Here is a 20,701-nt window from a genome sequence, read left to right on the forward strand (position 1 = left end):
CCTCAAGTATTCAAGCAAATCCAAAACTAAGCGCCTCTTACTTTGTGAAATCCTTTGACTGATGCCCTGTGCCTCTAAATCACAAAGAACAACAAGATGCAATTCCAAACAGAATAAAATCAAGTTGATACTCTCAGTCACAATGGTACCAGCATTAATTTATTAAAATTAATCCAGAAAGCAACCTTACATTAACAAAAATAGAATCTTGTAAAAAATGGGATTTACCCACCATCCCTGCTCTCCTAACCACGAGCAGCTGCATTCGCCAGGCAGGCGCAATACCACAGTTTAGGTCTCTTAAGTTCGGTAGGACACACTTTCAAGGCAGGGGACGTTGGTTTGGCAGTTCTAGTGACACAAGCTCCAGGAAGGTAGAGATCCTGGCCTTTGGAACCTGCATGATTTAGGGGTAAGAGAATGGATGGGGACATTTGTGAATCCAACTAGGGAAGGAAAGGAGGCACTAGTAGCTGCCTTCTGACGCTTACTGTATTTTCGCAAACTCGTTTGTTCGATCTCTCCTGATCAATTTAAGCAATTTTAAAGGTCTGTGACTATCCTCCCTGCACATCATTGTACCTGACCTTGCCAGTGGATCTCATACTTGCCAGCTTCATCAGTCTGCCAGTGCAACAGATCTATTACAACAACACAGCAAAGGTGGAACTGGAAAAAACTTGTGGATGTAGTAACTACCCTGAGACCTGTCCAGGCAAAGTGCTGATCTGGGGAAAGGGGGAAGGGAGCACTCTTACTGGCTATAAATGGAGTGTATTGATTCATAAGCCGGTTCCATCACACGAGATCACCTTTTTCTTCATCTGAATAGAAGTGGAAGGGGCCCAGCTTGCCCCACCACTTCCATGAGCTTTAGATATTAGTACTTGACCTTACCTATACAGCAGGGCACAGCAGTGTGGTACAGGCAAAGAAAACAAATATGCAACATTTACGCAGAGCTAAAATACTTCTGGGGAGAAAATGGCCTAATCCCCTCCCTCAAGATACATTTTCTTAAATTCTGAAGAAGAACTTAAGCCTACCTGCCCCATTCCATCTTCCCCTCCCCAATACTGCTTAGCAAAGGTTTCTTCCTCTATTTTACTTGAAAGGGTGTTCATTCAGAATCTATTCTACGATTCTTCCCTTTACTTGGCTGGAAAAGAGTACTCTTGCCTGCTGGTTCATGGCACAGCCTGGACCATTTTCTCCTTGCTGAAGTCCAGCTATGTGCCATCTCTTTCTGTTGTGCTCACAGCTGATGAATGGAGGAAACAGTTCCTCTAGCTGCTTTCTTAAGAACAGTTTGAGCAAGGTAAGAACAACACAAAATGGCTCATATACCACCTCCTGTTAAGCAGCCTCCGGAGCAGATCCAAAAATCATGCTCATCTCAGTTGTCAACCCCTTATTCTTGTGTTATATACCCTGCTCTACACATTCCAATTGTGTGAGAAGTCAAACAATGCCAACTCCACTCCAAATAAGAGGAGAGACGGGGAAAAGTGGCTTCATGTTAAAAAGAAACTGCAAGATGCCAAAATGCCGTAGCCCTCGGTGAATTCTGAGATAGAGGACTGCCAATTGGCACTTGTGGGCAGAGGTCAACTGGTCCAGAACACTTCTGGGCAAGCCTGGCTAAGCAATTCTAGGAAAAGGGTCTTAACATACATTTTCTCCCTATTAGAGATTTATAAGGTAGCAGCAAGTTAAAAGAAGACCTGCCTTCCCATTTCTTGCCCAAGCCAGCTAGACAAGGCATGGAAAGGAACTCTGTCCCACCTTCCACAAGCAACTTGGGAAGCTATTCAACCCTGCTCAGCCTCTTTCATTCCTGATGTCACATGAACAGAGAAGACAGGCCTAATATTCTAGTCTTAAGAGTCTGTGTTGAAAAGCCATTTCTCTCTTGTGTTTTTGTGTGTGCATCTGTCTTCCTTCCCTTTCCTACAACCCAAGTTCACGTTAAACTAAAAAACTCATGGGTGAGACATAAAGCAAATCGGGGTGCTCCCTGCACAGAACAAATGGAGCAAGTAGAGCCCTTGCCAGAGTCGGCTCTGTATGGGCAGTCAGTCTTCAGAAGCAAAGGAAACGGATGCTCCTCCTCCTGGTCTATCTGGCAGAGCCCGGACTCTTCCATATGGTTTGTTTCATATCACACACTCTTTGAGTAGCCGAAGATGCCAATTGGAAAATGTTTGACGTGCGTTGGCCACTGTGCAGCCAGCTGGAAAAACTTCACATCATTCCACTCCACACCATCAATACAAACTGTAAGAAAGATGACAGAACATTATCATTCTGAGTGGTAAAGGCAGGATAAATATCTAGGTCGAGCTCTGGGGCATGTGTGAAGGGAGAAAAGAGCCGTATTATATAAACACACTGCGTGATGGTTCTGGTGAAGGAATTCTACCTTAGCTTTTTTGTGACGTATCTTCCTCAAACTGAAATCCATCTGATATATGGAGACTAGAACCCATCTGGAGGTCACCAGATTGGGGAAACCAGGGGAAAAGACTTGGCAGACCCACATGGAGACCTGTTCTCTGACCTTGTCAAGTAGAAGGAGAACTCTGCCATCGTTTCCCAACCTGGAAAACGTTGAGCTGACCCACTTACCACGCAACATAGTGTTTTGATGCTTGGCTGTGCAGATCAGGCGGGTGATTCCTTCAATCACTTGGCTTTTGGGTTCCAAATCCTTCTCCTTAGGTTTCTTGCTTAGGAACATCACTGCCAAGAAAAGATCATGGCTCAACAGCTAAGTGCAAACTATAGTTAAGCCACTAACGGGCAAAGTAGCTAATCCTAGAGTCTACGTCAAACCACAAGCACTTTTTGTTTATGAATTATGTTAATTTATACCCAAAGGGCACTCAGGGTGACTAAAGGCAAACAAGGTAAGACAACCTGAGGGAGGGGGGAAATGCTCCTTAGATGATTTGGTTACCTTTTTTGTTTTTCTCCTTGGTGACCACAGTCATGGCCATGGTGTTAGGTGGGGTGAGCTCTCCTGGACTAGGGATGCGGCTGACCTGCAGGGAGCGGAAGTTGCTTTTCAGGGTGTTCTTTATGCCTATTTCCCGCTTTTCAGCCTCTTTTCTCTTCTCTGGCCCCTGAGCTGTCCAGTAGTCTACCTGCAGACCCATCACCTCCACACCAGGGCTCAAATTGCTGAAAGAAGAGAAAAAGAAAAACCATCTGAATGAAGTTGTGCCTCCACAGGAGGAGATGGCACTGTACCACTCCATCCTATAAGAGAAGATCAACATGCTGTCATTTAGCTGAATTCTGAGGCGTTCTGATCTCTCATGCGCTGTTAATGTTTGCTTTTGACTTTTACTGGACAGCATTTTTCCTCTGAGCAAAAATGCTGCTATTCATGTATCTTTATAAATAGAATGACTTGCCCCTTTTTATTTTTCAAGTCAATGTTTTACAGTCCAGTGTACAGCCCAGTGTAACCAGTCTTTGATATTATCTCATTCCTTTAATGGTCTCCAGCCATTCAATAGTTGAATTTTCTTGATAGATATTCTTTTCTCATGGAACCACATTCCTGTGCCAATATTGCTATGGTCCCCAAACAAAGAATTCTGGCATTACCTCCAGCATTTCTACAGTAAGAATAAACTAACTGGATAAGTACCATATTTTTCGGAGTATAAGACGCAGCAGAGTATAAGACGCACTTTAGTTTTTGGGGAGGAAAATAAGAAAAAAGCTGATTGGTGGGTGGATCGGCCTCCCGCAATACCCCCAACCAGCTGTTTCCAGAGGTGAATTTTAGCAACAGTTTCGTTGGTTGTGAGCTCTCTGCCTTGCTTTTTTTTTCTGCCTTTGAAACTTCTGAAACTCTGTTTCAGAAAAAACTTTTTTTTCTGCCTCTAAAAGCCTCCGAAACAGAGCTTCAGAAAAAAAGGCTTTTTTCTGAAGCTCTGTTTGGAGGCTTTTTTTCTGAAGCTTCTTTCAGAGGCTTTTATTCTGAAGGACTATCTGTACTCTGTTCAATCTCCTTTCTTTGGTATTGGTATGTAGATTAACCTCTTCCAATCTGTTGATTATTGTGTCATTCTCCAGATTTGTTAGCATAGTTTGGTTAGAACCTTTACTTATTCTTCTTTTGTTGCTTGCCATATTATTTTAAATAAAAGCCTTTCAGAGACTTTTTTTCTGAAGCTTCTTTCAGAGGCTTCTTTCAGCCTCTGAAATCTCCGTTTGCAAGGCTGGGTGGGGCTACATTTGGAGTATAAGATGCATCCAGATTTTCACCCTCTTTTTTGGGGGAAAAAGGTGAGTCTTATACTCCGAAAAATATGGTACATTCTTTTGCTCATCTGTTTCTGTCATGACTCCTTGAAATCATTTAATCTTCTCGGGAGAACTGAATTAGCCCAGGGATGCAAAACATGGGCTCATATCCTTTTGCAATCTTTTGAGCCTCCTTAAGAATGGTGGAATTGAATCTGCTCTTCTCCTCTGTCCTTCCCCCACCCTCCCCCCATTTATGCTTGGAGGGGTGCTCCAAGAAAGATTAAGGAGCAAAATGGTGCTTTTAAGCATTGTAAAGGCTAATACCTCTTTATGCCCTCACCAAAATAGGATTCTGGTCCAAAATCAGATTCTGATTTCGGATTTGGAATGTTACTCCTGTAATGCTACACAAGCCTTGGTGCAGCCTGCTAGCCAAAGAAATGCCAATCTAAACATGTTAAACAAAAGGGCTCTATCCAGTTAATAGTATCACAAAATGCCCATAAGTAAATTGAAAGATGCTTACCCAGTTCCTGAGAGCCCACTGCTGACAGAGGGAGAGGGCGGAGGGGTTCCTATAGCTTCCTTGGTATAAGGGATCCCTCCACCAGATGGAGACGATGAGCTCAGCAGTGAAGTGGAGCAGATGGTAGCATCATCAGAATCAACTAGGGGAAATTGTGAGAGAGCACCTGATTATATGTCTTTGTTTGCCCAGAGCACTTGGTGGAAAACGTGGCTGTCTGGAATGAGGCGCAAAAGAGATTTCTATCTGCTATCAGAGCTGGGCTGTTTCCATATGCCTTGCCCTACCAAACTTACCAAGGTAATTACTATGGAAGGAACAAGGAAAGGACAGAGGCACTAGCTGGATTTGCACACAAGCTACGTCACAATGTGATTTCAGCTTAGTCCATTGTGTCAACCCAGCCACTGTGGTTTGAAAACAGTTTTATAACAGTTATGTGATATGTCCCCAGACAATTCAGCAAAAGAAACCATGGCATTGTGTTGGCATTTGTTTGCTTTTTCCCACATCTGGAACCAAAACAGCATTGCGTCTTGAGACTCCTGATTGCCCTGCTGTCTACTAGCTAGCTTGAAGCATCTTCTGTGGTTTCAGGACATCGGATTCCAATGAATCTCTTCCTTGTTGAAACCCCCCCGCCCTTCCCCCATGTTCTTCCACTTTCTATGCTTCATTTTTCAGTCTTTTTTCTGTTTGGTCTATCTAGATACGAACTACTGAATGTGCTATTATTATTAGACATGATTAATGTACATGATTTATTTTATGCTTAATTAAACTTGGTATTTTCCAAATGAACTGTAATTGAATCCATGTAATTGGACACATTTGGCATAGTGATATTTATATTTGAATAAAGTATTTTCAGCACAATCTCTTGGTAAAAAATGTGGTGCACAAATAAATTGGCTGCACCTCTCTCTGCCCTAGAGCCACAATAACTACCAAGTGTTATTATTAGATTCCTATTCCCTTATCAGAAAGAAGGGAGGGAGAATGCAGGGAGGGACACTTAATTTTACCCGGTAACAATACATATTTGTCCTTTTGAGTCTTCTCAAAGACATGTGTGAAAATAACACTTTTTCTCCAATAGAGAAATACCTCTTCTCTTGATCTACCAATACATTTCACACAAGTCATAAGGCAATCTCTTTTAAAACAACAACAAGAAGCACTGAATCTCTCTGTAATGGCAATGAGGAATACCATTGTATTTTGAGGAGTTGAGTGACATATTTTGATTTCTCCTTCATATTAGGAAAAGTTTAAAAGTTTAGAGCTGATTTTGATCTAACCTATTTGCTTTACACTCTTGCTGAATAAAGGAGGGGGGAGGGGGAAGGGGTCTTCACATAGCTGCAAAGAAAGTTCCAGACTTTCAGTGCCTATCCCAGAGTCATGTGCCACCTGGTCAAAGTCAGATCTTGTGGTCTCGTGACCTTAGAAGCAGAACCTTAGAGGTCATGGTGCCAGATTTTAATGATGACCTAATACTGGCCTTTAAGCTGGAAGCTTCTGCACACAGCCTAGCACTGGGTACTGGGGAATTTGGCCAGACCTTGGAGGGGTATCTGCTTTCATTAAGGATCTCTTGATAGCTTATAAGAGATTCCGCTATCATCTTGCTTGGTATATACTATATAATATATAGTATAGGCTTTTTATGTTATGCTTTTAAATTTGTTTGCTTAAGTCAATAATAAAGCTTAAAACCTCTTTATTCATTGGTATGTTTCTTGTCTCTAGATCTAAAAGAACCGATTGCCTGGGCTACCCTGAAACTTGGCAAAACACCCTCTTTATCCCAAAGGACCTCAGAGATATTCAGTAAAAACAATCTGATAAACCATTTAACAGTAAAACCATCACCCATAGGATAATAAGAGCAACAAAAGTACAATAATTAAAACATGAAGCTGTTTCTGCATGCCGCAACTGGGTGTGGATGAACGCTTCTCTTGGAGGGCATTCAAAACCATTTGACGTTCAGATGTTTGCTTGAATGCCCAAAAATAAGGTTGAGGAACACTGGCCTATTCTCTCCATTTTTCTCCCCCAACCTCCTTGTCTATCCTCAGTGTTATATGATGGGTTTAGTAATGAAGGAGAGATGTAATCTCAGTCATCTGAACGTGACTATAGCTTTCGGCAGATTCAAAAAACAAATGAAAAAACATATGCAGCCATAACAACTCCCCTCCAGACTTCTGGACTAAATGGATGGTGGTTGAGGAGTGAGACTGACAGAATGTGAGGACAAAGGGGGAAGGGTCCTAACTCTCCTCAATTTGAAACCTTAATGGCACCAGGAAAACACTGAAAAGGACAAGTGGGTTTAAAGAGGAGAGTCAAATTTCAATACAATCAAATGTGAGAACTGCCATGATTCTATGACCAGGCCTGGATTCATTTTGCCTCTCCTGTTTTTGTTGTTCTCCTCAAAAGCCTAGGCCTCAGTGATGTGCAAAAACCAGGAGAGGTTATAGTTGAGGCAGGCTGCCATAGCATGACTTCAGCTCTCTGCCCCATAATTACCCCAAGTTTTCCCTGGTCTGCAGGGGCACAGAACAGGAGTGAAAACAGAGCAAGGTTGCTGCCTCAAGGACCCAGCTCTCAACCCGTGCCCATCTCTCACCTGAAGTGCTGAAGGACTGCTCCACAAGTCCCACTTTCACCACCTGTGTGGGAGGAAAAATTGCTCAAAACCAAGAAATTGCAACAGGCAATATTCCACCACCCTGACAGGTAGATCTGGGAGGGTGTGTGTGTGGGAGTGGGGGTCCGCAGTGTGGGGTTCAAAAAGTCACAGAAGCTGCCTGTTTGTTTGTTTTTTAATGTGCACCATCATGTCTGCCATCTGACTTTTTGGCCACACCCTGAGAACCTCCCTGATGGGCCCACCCACAGCTTCACAACAACAACCACAAAAACACAACTTGCAACAGACCCCTTCATGCAAGGCACACACATCCAATTTCTCCTGCAGGCATCTCTCAAGAAGCAAAGAAAACAGCTGGGGAATTCTGGAAGTTGAAGTCCACACATTTTAAAGTTCCCAAGGTTGGAAAACTGCTTTAGCAATTACTGGCTGATGCACTCCAACGCACTTACCCCAACAAACGGCACAAATTTCTGGCAGGAATCCTCATCCGGGCTGTAAAAACGGAACAGAGGCAATTACAAATAGCAAGCCCCTGCAGAGTCCTCTACCTGCAAAGGCCACCTGTGAAGTGGAGCTCACCCAAAGCTTTGCCTTCCATCGTCCTTTGATGGTCACGTTACCAGCCACTCTCGAATAGCTCTGCCCCCTCCCCTTGCAGTGCCGTTGGACACAAGCAGAAAGGGCAGCTTTGGGAGAAATGGACTGACTCCAGGATTTGGCCAGGCAACCCCAGCCAAAGCCTGATGTAATAAACAAGCAGCTATTGCAGAGGCAAGCAATGGTGTCTCTTTCTCGGGAAGGAAGCAGGATGGTTCCCTCACTCTCACATAGCATAGCAAACTCCCCCCCCCTCGCCGCGCAAACCCAATGCTGAGCACAGGATCACAGTGCGCAGGAAAGATGGATGGGAAGGCAAAGGGACAAACGCAGAAGAGACTCAAGAGGAAGGAAGACAGGCCAGCTTCCTTCTCTGCGACTTCCACAGGCGGGAGTTCTCACATGCAACCAGGGACAGCCAGCAGCCTGGCCTCAGGCAAGACAGGCAGGGGAAGCACTCATTCTGTTCCTAGACAAAGAGATGAGACGGACGGACACAGAAGAGAAAGGCAACACTGCAGCAAGCCACAGTCCAATACCTGATATAAAAATCAAAATAGAGGCTTCTTTTCCTTGAGTGCCAAAAACCAAGAAGAGGGACAGGCGTCAGCACTACTTGAATACAAGCAGTTAGGCACTGGCGCTGGGAGACAACACACAATGCCTATCTCACTTGGCAAGGCTAGGCCACCAATGCTATATTGTACTCAAAGGTGGAAGGAAGAGGCCCAGTGCAACTCCTCGTGGCCCTTGAATTAGTGGTTAGAGAGCATGGCATTTCTTCCCAAGGCCCCCTTTCCAAGGTGTTCTGGTTAGCTTTCAGCAGACGATAGCTCAAATTCCACAAAGAGGAACAGGAAGATTTCAAATGTTTTCAACCATTTCCCACTTAACATACTTACCGTGCTTTGCAATATTTATGCTGCAGGTGCTCACAACATGTCTCAGAGAAAGAGAGAGAGAGCTGCCCTACAAAACATTGGTCCCAGCACTGGCTTCACATTTGGTGGAGCCTTGGACAGGACAGCCTGGGTGGATCACCTGCCCTGTCACCCTGCCCATTTGCCTGCCCTTTCCCAGAGAGCAGCCCAGAGGCCCAGAAGCCAGGTCTTTTCGGATAAGTTGTTATAAGCCACAATCAGAACGCAGAGAGAATGTAAAATCTGGCAGAATTCAAACGAGACAGAGAGACAGGGAAAGAGAGAATGAGAAAAAGAGAAATGGGGGAGGGGGAGTTTGCTGGAGAACAAGAGTGAGGATACCAAACTAGCAGCAGTGAAGAGGAGGCCAATCCCCAAAACATACTCTTCCATCAAATAAACCTATTGCCTCCAGTGAATTAAACAGAATGGTTTTTTAAAAAATGTGTTTACTGCCTGAGAGAGGCCTTTTTTGTCATTCACATGCGTTTACTGCCTGGCAGAGACCACAGCCAAAGAGGGACACGTCAACGTCTGCTACAGACTTTCTCCATTCATTTTGCGTGACTGTCGTGTCGATGCCCTCACAGATCTAGCCATCTTCATTTGGCATGAATGCTCATGTCCTCTCCATTCAGCTACCAAACGTGAAAAAACTGCAAATCATTGCCACTGCTCTTAAATTATTTTTAATTGTTTTTCCTCAGAACAACAGGGTATCTGAAGTGATCTGGAACGCCATGGGTTGCAAACAATTCACCAGAGAGATACTAGTGCCTTCTCTGCTCAACTGGGATGTTGGCTGGGTTCTGTCCCCACACATTAACTGAATATACATCCACCCTACGTCTCCCTATGGCTCTGCGTTATGAGGTGAGATCAGTGGTGGGTTGCCCCCGGTTCGCACCAGTTCTATAGAACCGGTAGTAAAATCAGCTGGAGGCTCCACCCACTGACCCTGACATCATCAAAATGATTCTGCGCATGCGCAGAAGAGTGCGTGCATGCGTGAGCGAAGCAAGCGCGCACACGCAGCCCCATTGCAAACCCGTAGTAAAGGTAAGTAGAACCCACCCCTGGGTGAGATGTGTTAACAGAATATATGCACTCTCTGAGGAATGGTTGTCAAAGAACTACCAGAAGAAATACAAATGTAAGAATGGTATACTAAGGCCAAAGATAGGTTCTCTCCACCTACTATGTACTTTGGAGTATTGGAAAGACTCTATTGTGCTTTTTAGAAAGTTTAGGGGGGGAAATATAGAAACAATTTATTCAAAGCTCTTTAGGCACCTCTTAGTATTAGAAAATGCCAACATTTCATCATTTTAGCTTTTGACTTGAATATCGGTGTACTTTAATAATGGAGAATATTTTAAAATACATATATAGGCCTCGTCCTCCTACCCATAGTTTGATTTTTTTGCTTTCAGTTATCTGAGTAGTGAGTTCCTTGATGGTGCTACACAGCACCATCTCCCCCCACCTGCAAAAATCTTTGACAGTTAAAGCCATCGGGGACATAGAGTGACAACGTCAGAGGGAATTTTAATAGCCTTTTTTTTTTTTTAAAGTAAAATAGGTGCATTGAAGTCTACTAGAAGCTTAAAGCACCTCTTTTGTTGCTTTCTATAATAAAAAATGGTATCGTATAAACTGACAGCTCATAGCTAAATTTCAATGACCCATTCTTGGGCTCTCCAAGGGTCCCTTCCTTCTTCACAGTAACTGCAGATTCTGCAATGCCAATAACTTGCTCAACTCCAGGCTGATTTTTAATGCTGGCATATCTAGATCTATTTACACAACAACAAGCAACGTAGTCATTCTGGGGAATGCATGTGTGTGTTATGCTTCAGCCTGTGGGTGGCAAGCTAACTGAAGATGCATCACCTACATGCAGTCCAGGTGTTCTGGGAAGAAGCCACCACTGTGAATGCCTACAAAGCAATACCGAAAGACAAGTCCTGTACATGGCAATGGGGGCAGGAAGCCACCTCATCACAGTCCTTGTACTCACACCTTTCATGTGTCCAGATAACTAAGTCAGTTCTTTATGACCTACAGCCCTGCCCCACCCTTCTCCCCATCCTCTCACAGTGCCACAGTGCCAAGGTTTCATTTCCTGGCACATGCTGTTCCATCTGTGGGGCTTTAGCACAGAGTTGCTCCTCAGAGCAAATCGGCAGAGGTTAATTTAGAGCAAGGTATCCTCAGCATCTGGAGACTGGTGGGACGTTTGAGGGAAAATTGTTACAGAGAATCTGTCAGATAGAAAACATCACTTCAAACTGGTGAGGTTGCTACCCTTTCTAGCCTCCCAGGACATCTGCCTTTTTGCTGGGCAAAACTAAAATAAAGGCCTGCATTGCTGGTCTGTGAAAACATTTGTGGGACCTATGTGGAAGCTGAATGCATCCTTGGAAATAAAGATGATTTTGAAAGCCGGTGCTTTGCTTTGAGACATGCAACTTTTTTTAAAATAGTGTTTAAAATGGCTTATAAAAATGAAAACATCACATTTTCACCATGCCTCCAATTCAGTAACAAGTCTGCTTGGGGAGGACAGAGCTTCAGGAATATCCCAGCAAAAAACAGAGTCCTTTCCCAACTTCCCCAGAAGCCTCCCCCCACCCTCTGAGTGCAGCAAAGTGGACATACAAAGTGTACATACTATGAGTCAGTCTCCCTTGGCTGCAGGGAAAAGCAGAGAACAGTGGGGCCTGATGTACCCCACACACTTGAACTGTGGCGGGAGGAAGGATACAAACAGCACTTGCAATTCCCAAAATGACTATTCAGACCAGGCTTTATCCTGGGGCAAGAGCAGAAAAAACTGCCCATCTATTCTGCTTTCTCCCGGCTGCCCTCTCCTTTAAGAACTGTATGAAGATCACACAGCAAAACCTGGTCATGTTCCCTGGAAACACATGGAAAAGAGATCATATAAAGTACAGGCAACAATTGCCTGGTACTCCCAGAAGGATGATATTGGGGGTGGGTGGTGGGTGGGAGGCAGGGAGATATCAGGACATAATGGGTAGGCCAACAACGTCAAGTAGGTAAGAGCTGTGTCACACATATAGGCATGTACAGTTTTTTTCTGGTTTGGAAGCATCACAGAGATTATTCTGTTTTTAAAAAACATAGAAGGCCTATTTTAGAGCATTCACTACAGTATGTTTTGCGTGTGTCCTATCTCAACATGGCAGAAAACAAACTACAGTCTTCCTCCTCTTATCAGGCCTCACTGCCCAGCCCAGCATACCACCCTCCCACACACCAAGAAATATGGGGATGCAGCCATGCACCACAAGAGATGGGCTCCAGGTTGTGTGGGTTCAAATAAGTAATTCTGTTACTGAGTTGAGGCCTGTAAGAGAGTGAAAGGACGGAGAGATGAAAGGAAGGAAGACTGCAAGCTGTCCTACCTCTTCTGTTTGTAGGTCAACATGGCCTCTGAAATGGGTAGCTGGTGAGATACATTGGCACCTGTAATGAACTGAGCAACCCGGCCAGAGATGTCCACAGTATCTGGAAAGAGATGGAGAGAGGGGATTGGGAGGAGGCACACACAACACCAGTGAGGCCCAATGGCTCCTTAGATCAGATATCCCACTACTGGTCTGCATTGCTACAGCCAATTCTAGCTCTTACCTGCACTAGGGGCTTCAACTCTGCTAAAGAGCTCTCTCCAGGCCGCATCCAGAAACAGAGTGCTGTATCTATTATCAACTGAACCAAGGTACTTGGCCAGGGGGTGAGAGCCTGGGAAGGATACAGAGCATTTAAACAAAGGGAAGAAAAAGCGGAGGACATAAACAAGGTAATTTCCTCATCCCCTCCTTACAAAGGTGAGCCAAAGGTCTGAGCAAACATACATGAATAGCGAATTGCCTCACCTCCACATTTCTCTAGCCCATGTTTTCTTTTCCTGGTTGGCATAGCTGCTTGTGCATGCTAACAAAAAGGAAGGCAGGCTCCCCTGGTTTAGAATATGCCACAGCTTTTCAGAACTGGCGCCAGCGGGCAAGACTCTTACCCAAGGGCACCACAAGAAAACGGAGGTAGTTCAGCCAATCAGGAGTCTTGCTGGCTAGCTGCTCCACAAAAAAGCGCAGGACGATACTCAGGTAGCTCTGGTCCCCTGCCACAGCCACTTTCACTGGGGGAGGCATGTGGGAGTTACAGTTACAGCTGCGGAGGAAGAGAAATTCTGAGAGGCTGCAGATCCAGGAGAGCAACACCAACACCCCCCCCCCCAATTACCTACAGCCAGCACTCCCTCTAGTTTAACTCCCCCCCCCCATTGGAAGCTCCTAGCCTTCCTAACTAGCCAACAATCTTTCAGTTGGAGATAATGGGAAGCTATGCATCATTGCCTTGGAAAGCAATGGGCCGTGGAAAGCTGGACCAAATGAAAAGGAATTCCCATCTCTGAAGCTACAACCAGGGTGGCTTCATGGTCCACATAACCAAGTACCAAAGTTCTCAGGCACATGATTAACTTGGGAAACCAGTCCAGAACCATGGCCTCGGCTGACTATACTCACTATCTCTGAATGCGAGAAACAATTGTGTTGAAGGCAGCCTGCACATCTGCCATGGAGCAGGTGGAGACCATGGGTTGCTTGTGTTCTTGGAGCTGATCACACAGGTACTGCCAACATAAAACAAGAAACATAGGGGAAAGCAGCTAAAACAAATATGCAACATCTCCGGTCTCAAAGTTCTCCTCCTATTCCTGGCTCTGTGGTTTGAATGGCAGGAGATCTGTTCCTGAGCTAACAAGAAGGACTTATTTGGGATTTAACTTTAAATCTGGTATGATGCTTTTCAAGGCAAAATTGTGACAAGGAAGGTCATATTGAATTTATGTGAATAGTCAGCATGTTTAGATTATTACACTGCCTTACTCATACTCATTTGATACCATATAATTCATTAATCTGCAGAGTTATTTATACATCTGATCTGGTGTACTCCTCTGTAGATTTAATTGTTTTAATGTACATGTAATTGTTTTAAATGCTTCGCCCCTCCTGCCCCCTTTTTTTTTTTTTGGCCAATGTGCTCTGTGAAACCTGCTTTTCACAAGTTTCCCTTCACTTTCAGAGCAGAGGGTTTAGTTAAATGCAACCCTCGTGCAATCACTGCCTTCAGGGCTTCCTCACCTGGCCTTGCCACTCTGTGATGTTCACCAGGATGATGCTCTCAGGCAGCTGCTCGTCTGAGACTAGGATCTGGTTGAGCTGATCATACACAGATTTCCGGGGCACCTGCAGCAGCAAAGGAAAGCCATGTTCAGGACAAATGTCTATTGAGATTCTCAGTCATCCAGGTCATGGTTGTCCCAAAGGTGCTTTTTCAAGAGGCAACTGGACTTTCTGGGAGTTTTTTGAAGACGTTTCACTTCAAAGAAAAACCAGAAAGTTCAATTGCCTCTTGGAAAAAAAGCACTTTTGGAACAACTGTGTTCAGGACAGTTCCAATCCCTGCATCATCAAAGACCATAAAGGTAGGAGAGACTTTGGCTGTCTGGGGAAAGTTGCAAATGTCTCTATTGCTTTGATTTTGTTTCTCCATTCCCCATTTAAGGCATTTCTCTCTCCCTCCCCTCTCATCCCGCTCACCACTGCCTAACCTGGCTGTTCTGCCGGGAATCTGGGGAGCCCTCACTGTCCAGGCTACCGGTTCGGTCACTGTGGCTCTTGGAGTTTTGTCGATCCTTGACAGACATACTGCGAGGTCGCCAGAGCTGCTTGTTCTCAGCTTTGCTGAAAGACAAACAGCAGGTTATCAGCACAGGTTGGGGGAGGGTAGCCAGGCCTCAGATGCCCAGAGAAAGTCCTTGCTGCGCTACTGAGCAAATGCCATGAGTGGCCAGAGCTTCTAAGTCATCAACGAGACCCAAAGATAGAGACTGAAGAGGGGAAGGGGAGGCTAAGAAATTCATACTTGCAACAGAGATTAATTGGACATTGTAAAACAAAAACTGTTTGTCAAAGTCTATAAAAATCGACCAAGTGTACCACCACCTATGCTCTGATTATTTATATGCTATGCCAATTTAGGGTTGAAAGGATATCTGGGAAAACATCTTAGGTTTTTGAAGAATTTACTGATTCGATTACCTCACGAAATCTTAGGCCAAGAATCCATGCCTGAGCCACAGCAGACTTATAGTTTCTACCTGAATATTGGCCCCGGGAGGGGGGGGGGGACGACGACCTTTTTTATACTCTAAAAACCTCATCTGCATGGCCAACATAGCTTCTACCTATGCAAGATCATCTTCCCATTGAAGATGGGGCCTTTCTTACCTGGGGGAAACAGTGGCTGGGAACTCCGGCTTGCTAACATTGCTCAGTTGGGCAAGCCTGTCCATGCTGCTCTCCTTCAACACCGTCTCAGCTGCTCCTCCTGGACAGGAATCGTTTGCCTCCAGCTCCTGAGATCATGTGGTTATTATATTTCCAACATGCCCAATAACCAAAGAAATGATGATGCACAGAAAGCATTGGAAAGTTTGTTTGTGGGTGTGTTTTGCTTTGGAGCCCCAGAAGATTGTCAAATGGAATGGCTTGATTGGCATGCCTCTTACCCACTGGCAAGCTTTTTTCTTCAACCTCTTCCTACACCTCAATTCACTAATGCCCATTTCTAGCCCCACTGCTACATCATTACGGCCATCTCTGTAGCTCGCCCCAGCCAAACAGACAGAAGCAGAAAGAAGGCTAACAGGAGGGTTGAATTATGAGTTGTTCCATACTTTCAAAAAAGAGCCAAATTTAATTTACATGATTCTAGAAGGTGGGGAGAAAATCCTCGACTGTGCCTGCAAAGCTGCAGGTAGTCCTTGACTTACAACCACAACTGTAACCGGAATCTTAGTTGTTGAGCAAAGCGGTTGTTAAAATGAGATGTCACATGACTGCTTCACTCAATGACCACAATTCTGGCATTCCCGACTGAGGTCGTTAAGCAAACTCACAGATCATAAAGCAGAGGGAATCCCATATAAGGAGCGCCCGGTGCCTCAGGGGGTGGGGGGGGGGAGACCTTGGAAGGCCTGGCACCTCTCTGCTCAGGAACTGAAAATCCTCCTTCCAAAATTCAAGCAGGATTTTCAGCCCCTGAGCAGAGGAGACACTCACATGCAACTTTACCATGTCTCTCAAGGCCTTCCTCACTTGGGGGCACCCTGTGCTCCTTACTTTACTGCGCTGCCTCTCTGCTCAGGGGCTGAAATCCCTACTTGGATTTTGGTTCCCTTTGTCTCTGGGGCTGGCTGAAAGAACTCCCTGCCAAAGGATTTCAACTCCATGTCTGCTTGGATTTCAATAGAGTCTCCCTTTGGATTTGAATGTGGATTTCAACAATCCAAGCAACCATGGAGCTGAAATCCTTTGGCAGGGAGCTCTTTCAGCTGGTCTTCGGAGATGAGAAAGAGTCCTCTCGACAGGCTTGCAAGCTTTCCCACACTGACTTTCTGGGGAAGCCTGCAGACAAGACTGTAAATGGCAGTCATATGATTGCTTGTAAGTGCAAACTGGATGCCAAGAAGCCAGATCACTATCAAGCGACTGGTAGTGTAATATTTTGCAATGGTCGGAAAAGTGCTTTACAGGTCACACTGCAACCTTTCCAAAACCATCTTTAATTCAAACCATCATTAAGCAAATGGTCATAAGTCAAGGACTACCTGTACAAATAAAGAATATGTGATTCCACTGTGCATTGAGATGGTGGGATGAATCAACAACTGAACTGGCCAGCAGAATGTAGCCCTTGAGAACAAAGTATCAACCAAACAGAGCTATGTATAACCATTGTGTTTTCAAAACTCCCTTCACCATGGTGCTTCCTAAATTCCCTTCATTCAATCCACCACTACTCCAGTATGTAGAAATGCCAGCAAGAGTGCCAAATGTTTCAGTACCCACAAAGACTGTGGATGTTTATAGAGTAGAAGAAAGCACAGGGTACTGTTCTTCATGTGAATGTAGTATTGGGAGTAGTACCCAGAATATACAGAATGGATGACTACCGTGTTTCCCCGAAAATAAGACCCTTATTTTTTTGAACCCTGAAATAAGCACTTCGCCTTATTGCCACGCACTCAAAAGCCTGATAGGGCTTATTATCAGGGGATGCCTTATTCTGGGGAAAACAGGGTAGTGTATCTAGCACTGATAAAGATTAATGCTAGAATTTCCCCAAACATTGCCAATGTATCTCAAGGGCTCTTTGAGTCATTTTCTCCCACCACCTCTAAAGTTGCTGCTCACACAGACATTAGACCAGACTGAAGCAGGAAGATGCTCAGACCAACCACTTACAAATGCTTAGTTGATGAAAGATTTACTGCTCGAATAATTCTCCAAATAGTTTGTCTACTCCCCATACACATGGGTGCTCATGAGAAACAATATAACAAATCACCCAGAGAAAGCATCTCTTTGTTGTGAGCTAATGAGTTTGATGGGTCAAAGCAAAAAAAGCACTGCTGCTGTGGGACCATATGTGGCAGGGCCCCATGAGTAACTGGCAAAGGTTGGGCACATCTGCGGAGCGAGTGCCAACCATCCCAGAATCCCTGCAGCAGAAGAGATGGCAGGTTTGTTTTATCTTAGGAACACTCAACTGTACAATATTTGGAAATCTGGACCCAAAGACTGTCCTGTTCCCAATGGAATAGCTATCGTTTGCCCAGAATAAGTGTCAAACCGATGGCCATTGACAACCGGGATCAGATGAGCAACATGAAGTCAACCATTTGCTCTTTTGGATAAACTGCCAGATCAGATGGGAGGGTGGCAGAAACTTCATAAAACCGCCAGGAAAGGAGAGGACTCACCATAGCTGCATTTTCCACAGCAGCCTCATCTTGGGTGCGTGGGATACCCACTTTCCACTTCTCTGCTTCTCCCTAGGAGAGTGGGCAGAGAGCAAGCAGGCATGGGGGAGGGAAGAAGAAAATGGATGAGTAGTGACAACTTTGGAGCCATGAAATCTTAGGAAAGGTGCAGAAGCAGGGCTATTCCAGACATAGGAAGAACAGGCACACATCAAAATACATTGTGCTTTCTCATTGTCCAGAATATTGGAAACAGAAGAGGTTGTAGAGGAAAATAGCCACCCTCCCTTTCATTTGCTCACTGCAGGAACCCTGGGGGCCCAGCTAAGTAAGTCTGGTTGGCTTGCTCCTATCCTACTTCTTCTAAATTGGACAGAAGGAAGCTCATTAAGGAAAGACAGAAGAAAGAAAAGCAAATGCATGTAGCAGGAACTGTTATTAAAGCACAGAGTTTCTGGATGGGCAAACTGGAAAGTCGGGGGAAGGAAGAAAAAGAAGGAAGGAAGGAAGGAAGGAAGGAAGGAAGGAAGGAAGGAAGGAAGGAAGGAAGGAAAGAAGGAAGGAGTAACAACTCACAGGGCTGCCCGACTCTCGCTCCTGCCCTTTTTGGCTGTGCAGACTGCTGATCTCAGTCTGGGAACCAGAGTGAGAGACGCCCTCAAAGAAGCGCCTGCAGAAGAAACAGACAGACAGACAGACAGACAGAGAGACAGACAGACAGACAGAAAGAGAAATGAGGGAGAAGTGAAGTCACCATAACCCAAGCTTGAATTCCACCCCATTCTCTATCCCCATGGAGCACCACAAGCAAACCCATCACCAAAGCCCTGGTCTTTCAGCAACACAAAAAGATAGTTGGAAGGGAGGGAGGGCCGATCCTTGTGAGCAAAGGGGTTTTGAAGTGTCACTTTCAACAGAGAAGGAATAAAATAGAGCAAAGCACTTCTACTTCCAGCTAGAACAAGTATATTCTCCCCAACCAACTAGATTCTCGCTTCAAGTAACTGAATCTGCAGAAGAAAGAGGACAGCTATTGTTCAAACCTATTGTTCGGATTGAAATGGCTGGGGGATGGGGGGGAAATCAAATGCAAAACTGAAAGGAAACTCCTTGTTACCTTCCTATGATTTCTCTCATTGGAAGAGAAACTAAGCGAGTCTGCTTTGGCTCAAGCTTGCAACTTTATTTTGTAAAGATATGCACCAACAGCACAACTAAAGGATAAGATCTACATTGCAGATTGGTCTACCTCCTGGCTATTGTTCAGCATTAAAATGTATTGCTGGGTTTTGGTAAGATTGAGTTGCATTATTTCTATCAGAAGATAAATAAGAGTTTGGAGATATGGATGTTTACTCAAATCTACTGGCAAGAACTCAGATTACATGATTCTGTGTAAAGATCTTGCATTTCTAGTATATGAAAAGGAGCACTATAAAGTGTCTAGTAAGGTACTGCTTACACAAGGTGGAATCATCCAAACGAGCTAAGATTTTTTTTTTCAGATTAATTTCACATTATACATACACAGGTTAAATAAATAAAGGTTAAAATGTAAAAGGAGACAAGTTCCTTGCAAAAGTCATTTGCAAAGAACTTGTCTCCTTTTACATTTTAACCTTTATATATTGCTTCTATGTTTTAATAATTTACTGTAAACTGCCCAGAGTCTCTCTGTGATGGGGATGGCAGTTCCAAAATGTGATAAATACATAAATAAAAATAAAAACTAATGGGATGTGAATATTTATATGCATGCATGCCTCCATAACTCCTCTACAATACTATGCATATGTCAGGGAATACCTACAAAGGACCATAACCTCAAGGAAAGCTCTACTGAGAGACCAAACTTAGGGTAAAACAAAAGAAAGCTAATTAATTTGTTTATTTTATTAGATTTATATACCGCCCTCCTCCCGAAGGACTCAGGAGAAGTGGCATCAACTGGCAATTCCCATGTGCTTCTAACTACCCTAACATTAACTCAAACAGATCAGACTGACAATTCCCATGTGCTTCTAACTACCCTAACATTAACTCACACAGATCAGACTGACAGTTCTTCAAAGATGGAAACATCTGGGCAAATAGATTTCTGATGGATATTGTCTTAAAAGTGTCATCTCAAATACCAACAAGCCCAATCCTGTGGCTTATAAAAAGGCATTACTGTATCACTAAATGGACTGAACAGAGAATTTTTCTCAATGGAAAAGGAGGGAGACAAGACCATTTTCCTGGAGATTTGAGATGTGCATTATGCACCTCTATTATCTATGCTTCAAATGTGATACAGATAAGAACATTCCTAACTATTTATCCACCATTAATGAAACAAATTTACAGGAAGTTGTGCAGATATGATCTTCAGGAAGGAGGAGAACCTTTTCTAAAATATTTGCTGCCTTGGGAGAAACAGGCATGTTACCACTGGAGAAGCTCCAAGGTAGTAATAGCCCCGTTTTCTACTTTCTAACCAACCAGTCAGATATTCCCCCATAGTTCTGTCTACCAGAAAACAAATAAAAATTGAACGTTGTCCTCTTGAGTGTGGTAGACCATAATTCCCAAGCATCAGAATTACAGTTGAACCCATCTGTAAAACACCTGGTCAGGTAAGTCTGTTTATCCTTTTCAGTAAGACAATATTCAATTTCATTTATGCTCTGATTGTCCACTGCACTTTTCCCAATAGTGAGATTTTCAGAACTAAGTGATACAGATTAACTGTTCTATCTCTCAGATTACCATTAAATCCTCCTAAAGATTAATAACATTGGAAGCCTGTCCCCGTGAAAGAAAAACCATGTGAAAACACTGAAAGAGATAGTCCACCGCTTCCTCAGGCAAGCACTAAAATACAA

The 20,701-nt window shown here is 44.2% G+C and overlaps 1 protein-coding gene across 10 annotated transcripts in view; it reads right to left on the bottom strand.

The window, feature by feature from the left end:
* Nucleotides 1-137: 137 nt before the first annotated feature.
* Nucleotides 138-20,701, bottom strand: part of LOC117671601 (phosphofurin acidic cluster sorting protein 2-like) — a 164,662-nt gene continuing 144,098 nt past the window's right edge. For 4 of the 10 annotated variants that reach the window (XM_034427587.3, XM_087887884.1, XM_087887871.1 and 1 more), the window contains 16 exons: nucleotides 18,411-18,504; nucleotides 17,835-17,906; nucleotides 15,298-15,425; nucleotides 14,619-14,751; nucleotides 14,149-14,253; nucleotides 13,528-13,634; nucleotides 13,017-13,171; nucleotides 12,632-12,742; nucleotides 12,406-12,508; nucleotides 8,594-8,626; nucleotides 7,907-7,949; nucleotides 7,431-7,473; nucleotides 4,790-4,931; nucleotides 2,960-3,183; nucleotides 2,629-2,742; nucleotides 138-2,277 (listed from right to left, as the gene is read on the bottom strand). In XM_034427587.3, the coding sequence (XP_034283478.1) occupies nucleotides 2,162-2,277; nucleotides 2,629-2,742; nucleotides 2,960-3,183; nucleotides 4,790-4,931; nucleotides 7,431-7,473; nucleotides 7,907-7,949; nucleotides 8,594-8,626; nucleotides 12,406-12,508; nucleotides 12,632-12,742; nucleotides 13,017-13,171; nucleotides 13,528-13,634; nucleotides 14,149-14,253; nucleotides 14,619-14,751; nucleotides 15,298-15,425; nucleotides 17,835-17,906; nucleotides 18,411-18,504 (1,723 nt within the window). In that variant the 3' untranslated portion in view covers nucleotides 138-2,161. The remainder of the gene's footprint in view (nucleotides 2,278-2,628; nucleotides 2,743-2,959; nucleotides 3,184-4,789; nucleotides 4,932-7,430; nucleotides 7,474-7,906; nucleotides 7,950-8,593; nucleotides 8,627-12,405; nucleotides 12,509-12,631; nucleotides 12,743-13,016; nucleotides 13,172-13,527; nucleotides 13,635-14,148; nucleotides 14,254-14,618; nucleotides 14,752-15,297; nucleotides 15,426-17,834; nucleotides 17,907-18,410; nucleotides 18,505-20,701) is intronic. The other 6 variants (XM_034427588.3, XM_087887888.1, XM_034427589.3 and 3 more) reach the window with 5 other exon arrangements.

This window comes from Pantherophis guttatus, chromosome 1 (genome assembly GCF_059756535.1).
Source record: "Pantherophis guttatus breed Tessera chromosome 1, ASM5975653v1, whole genome shotgun sequence".
Taxonomy (NCBI): Eukaryota; Metazoa; Chordata; class Lepidosauria; order Squamata; family Colubridae; genus Pantherophis; species Pantherophis guttatus.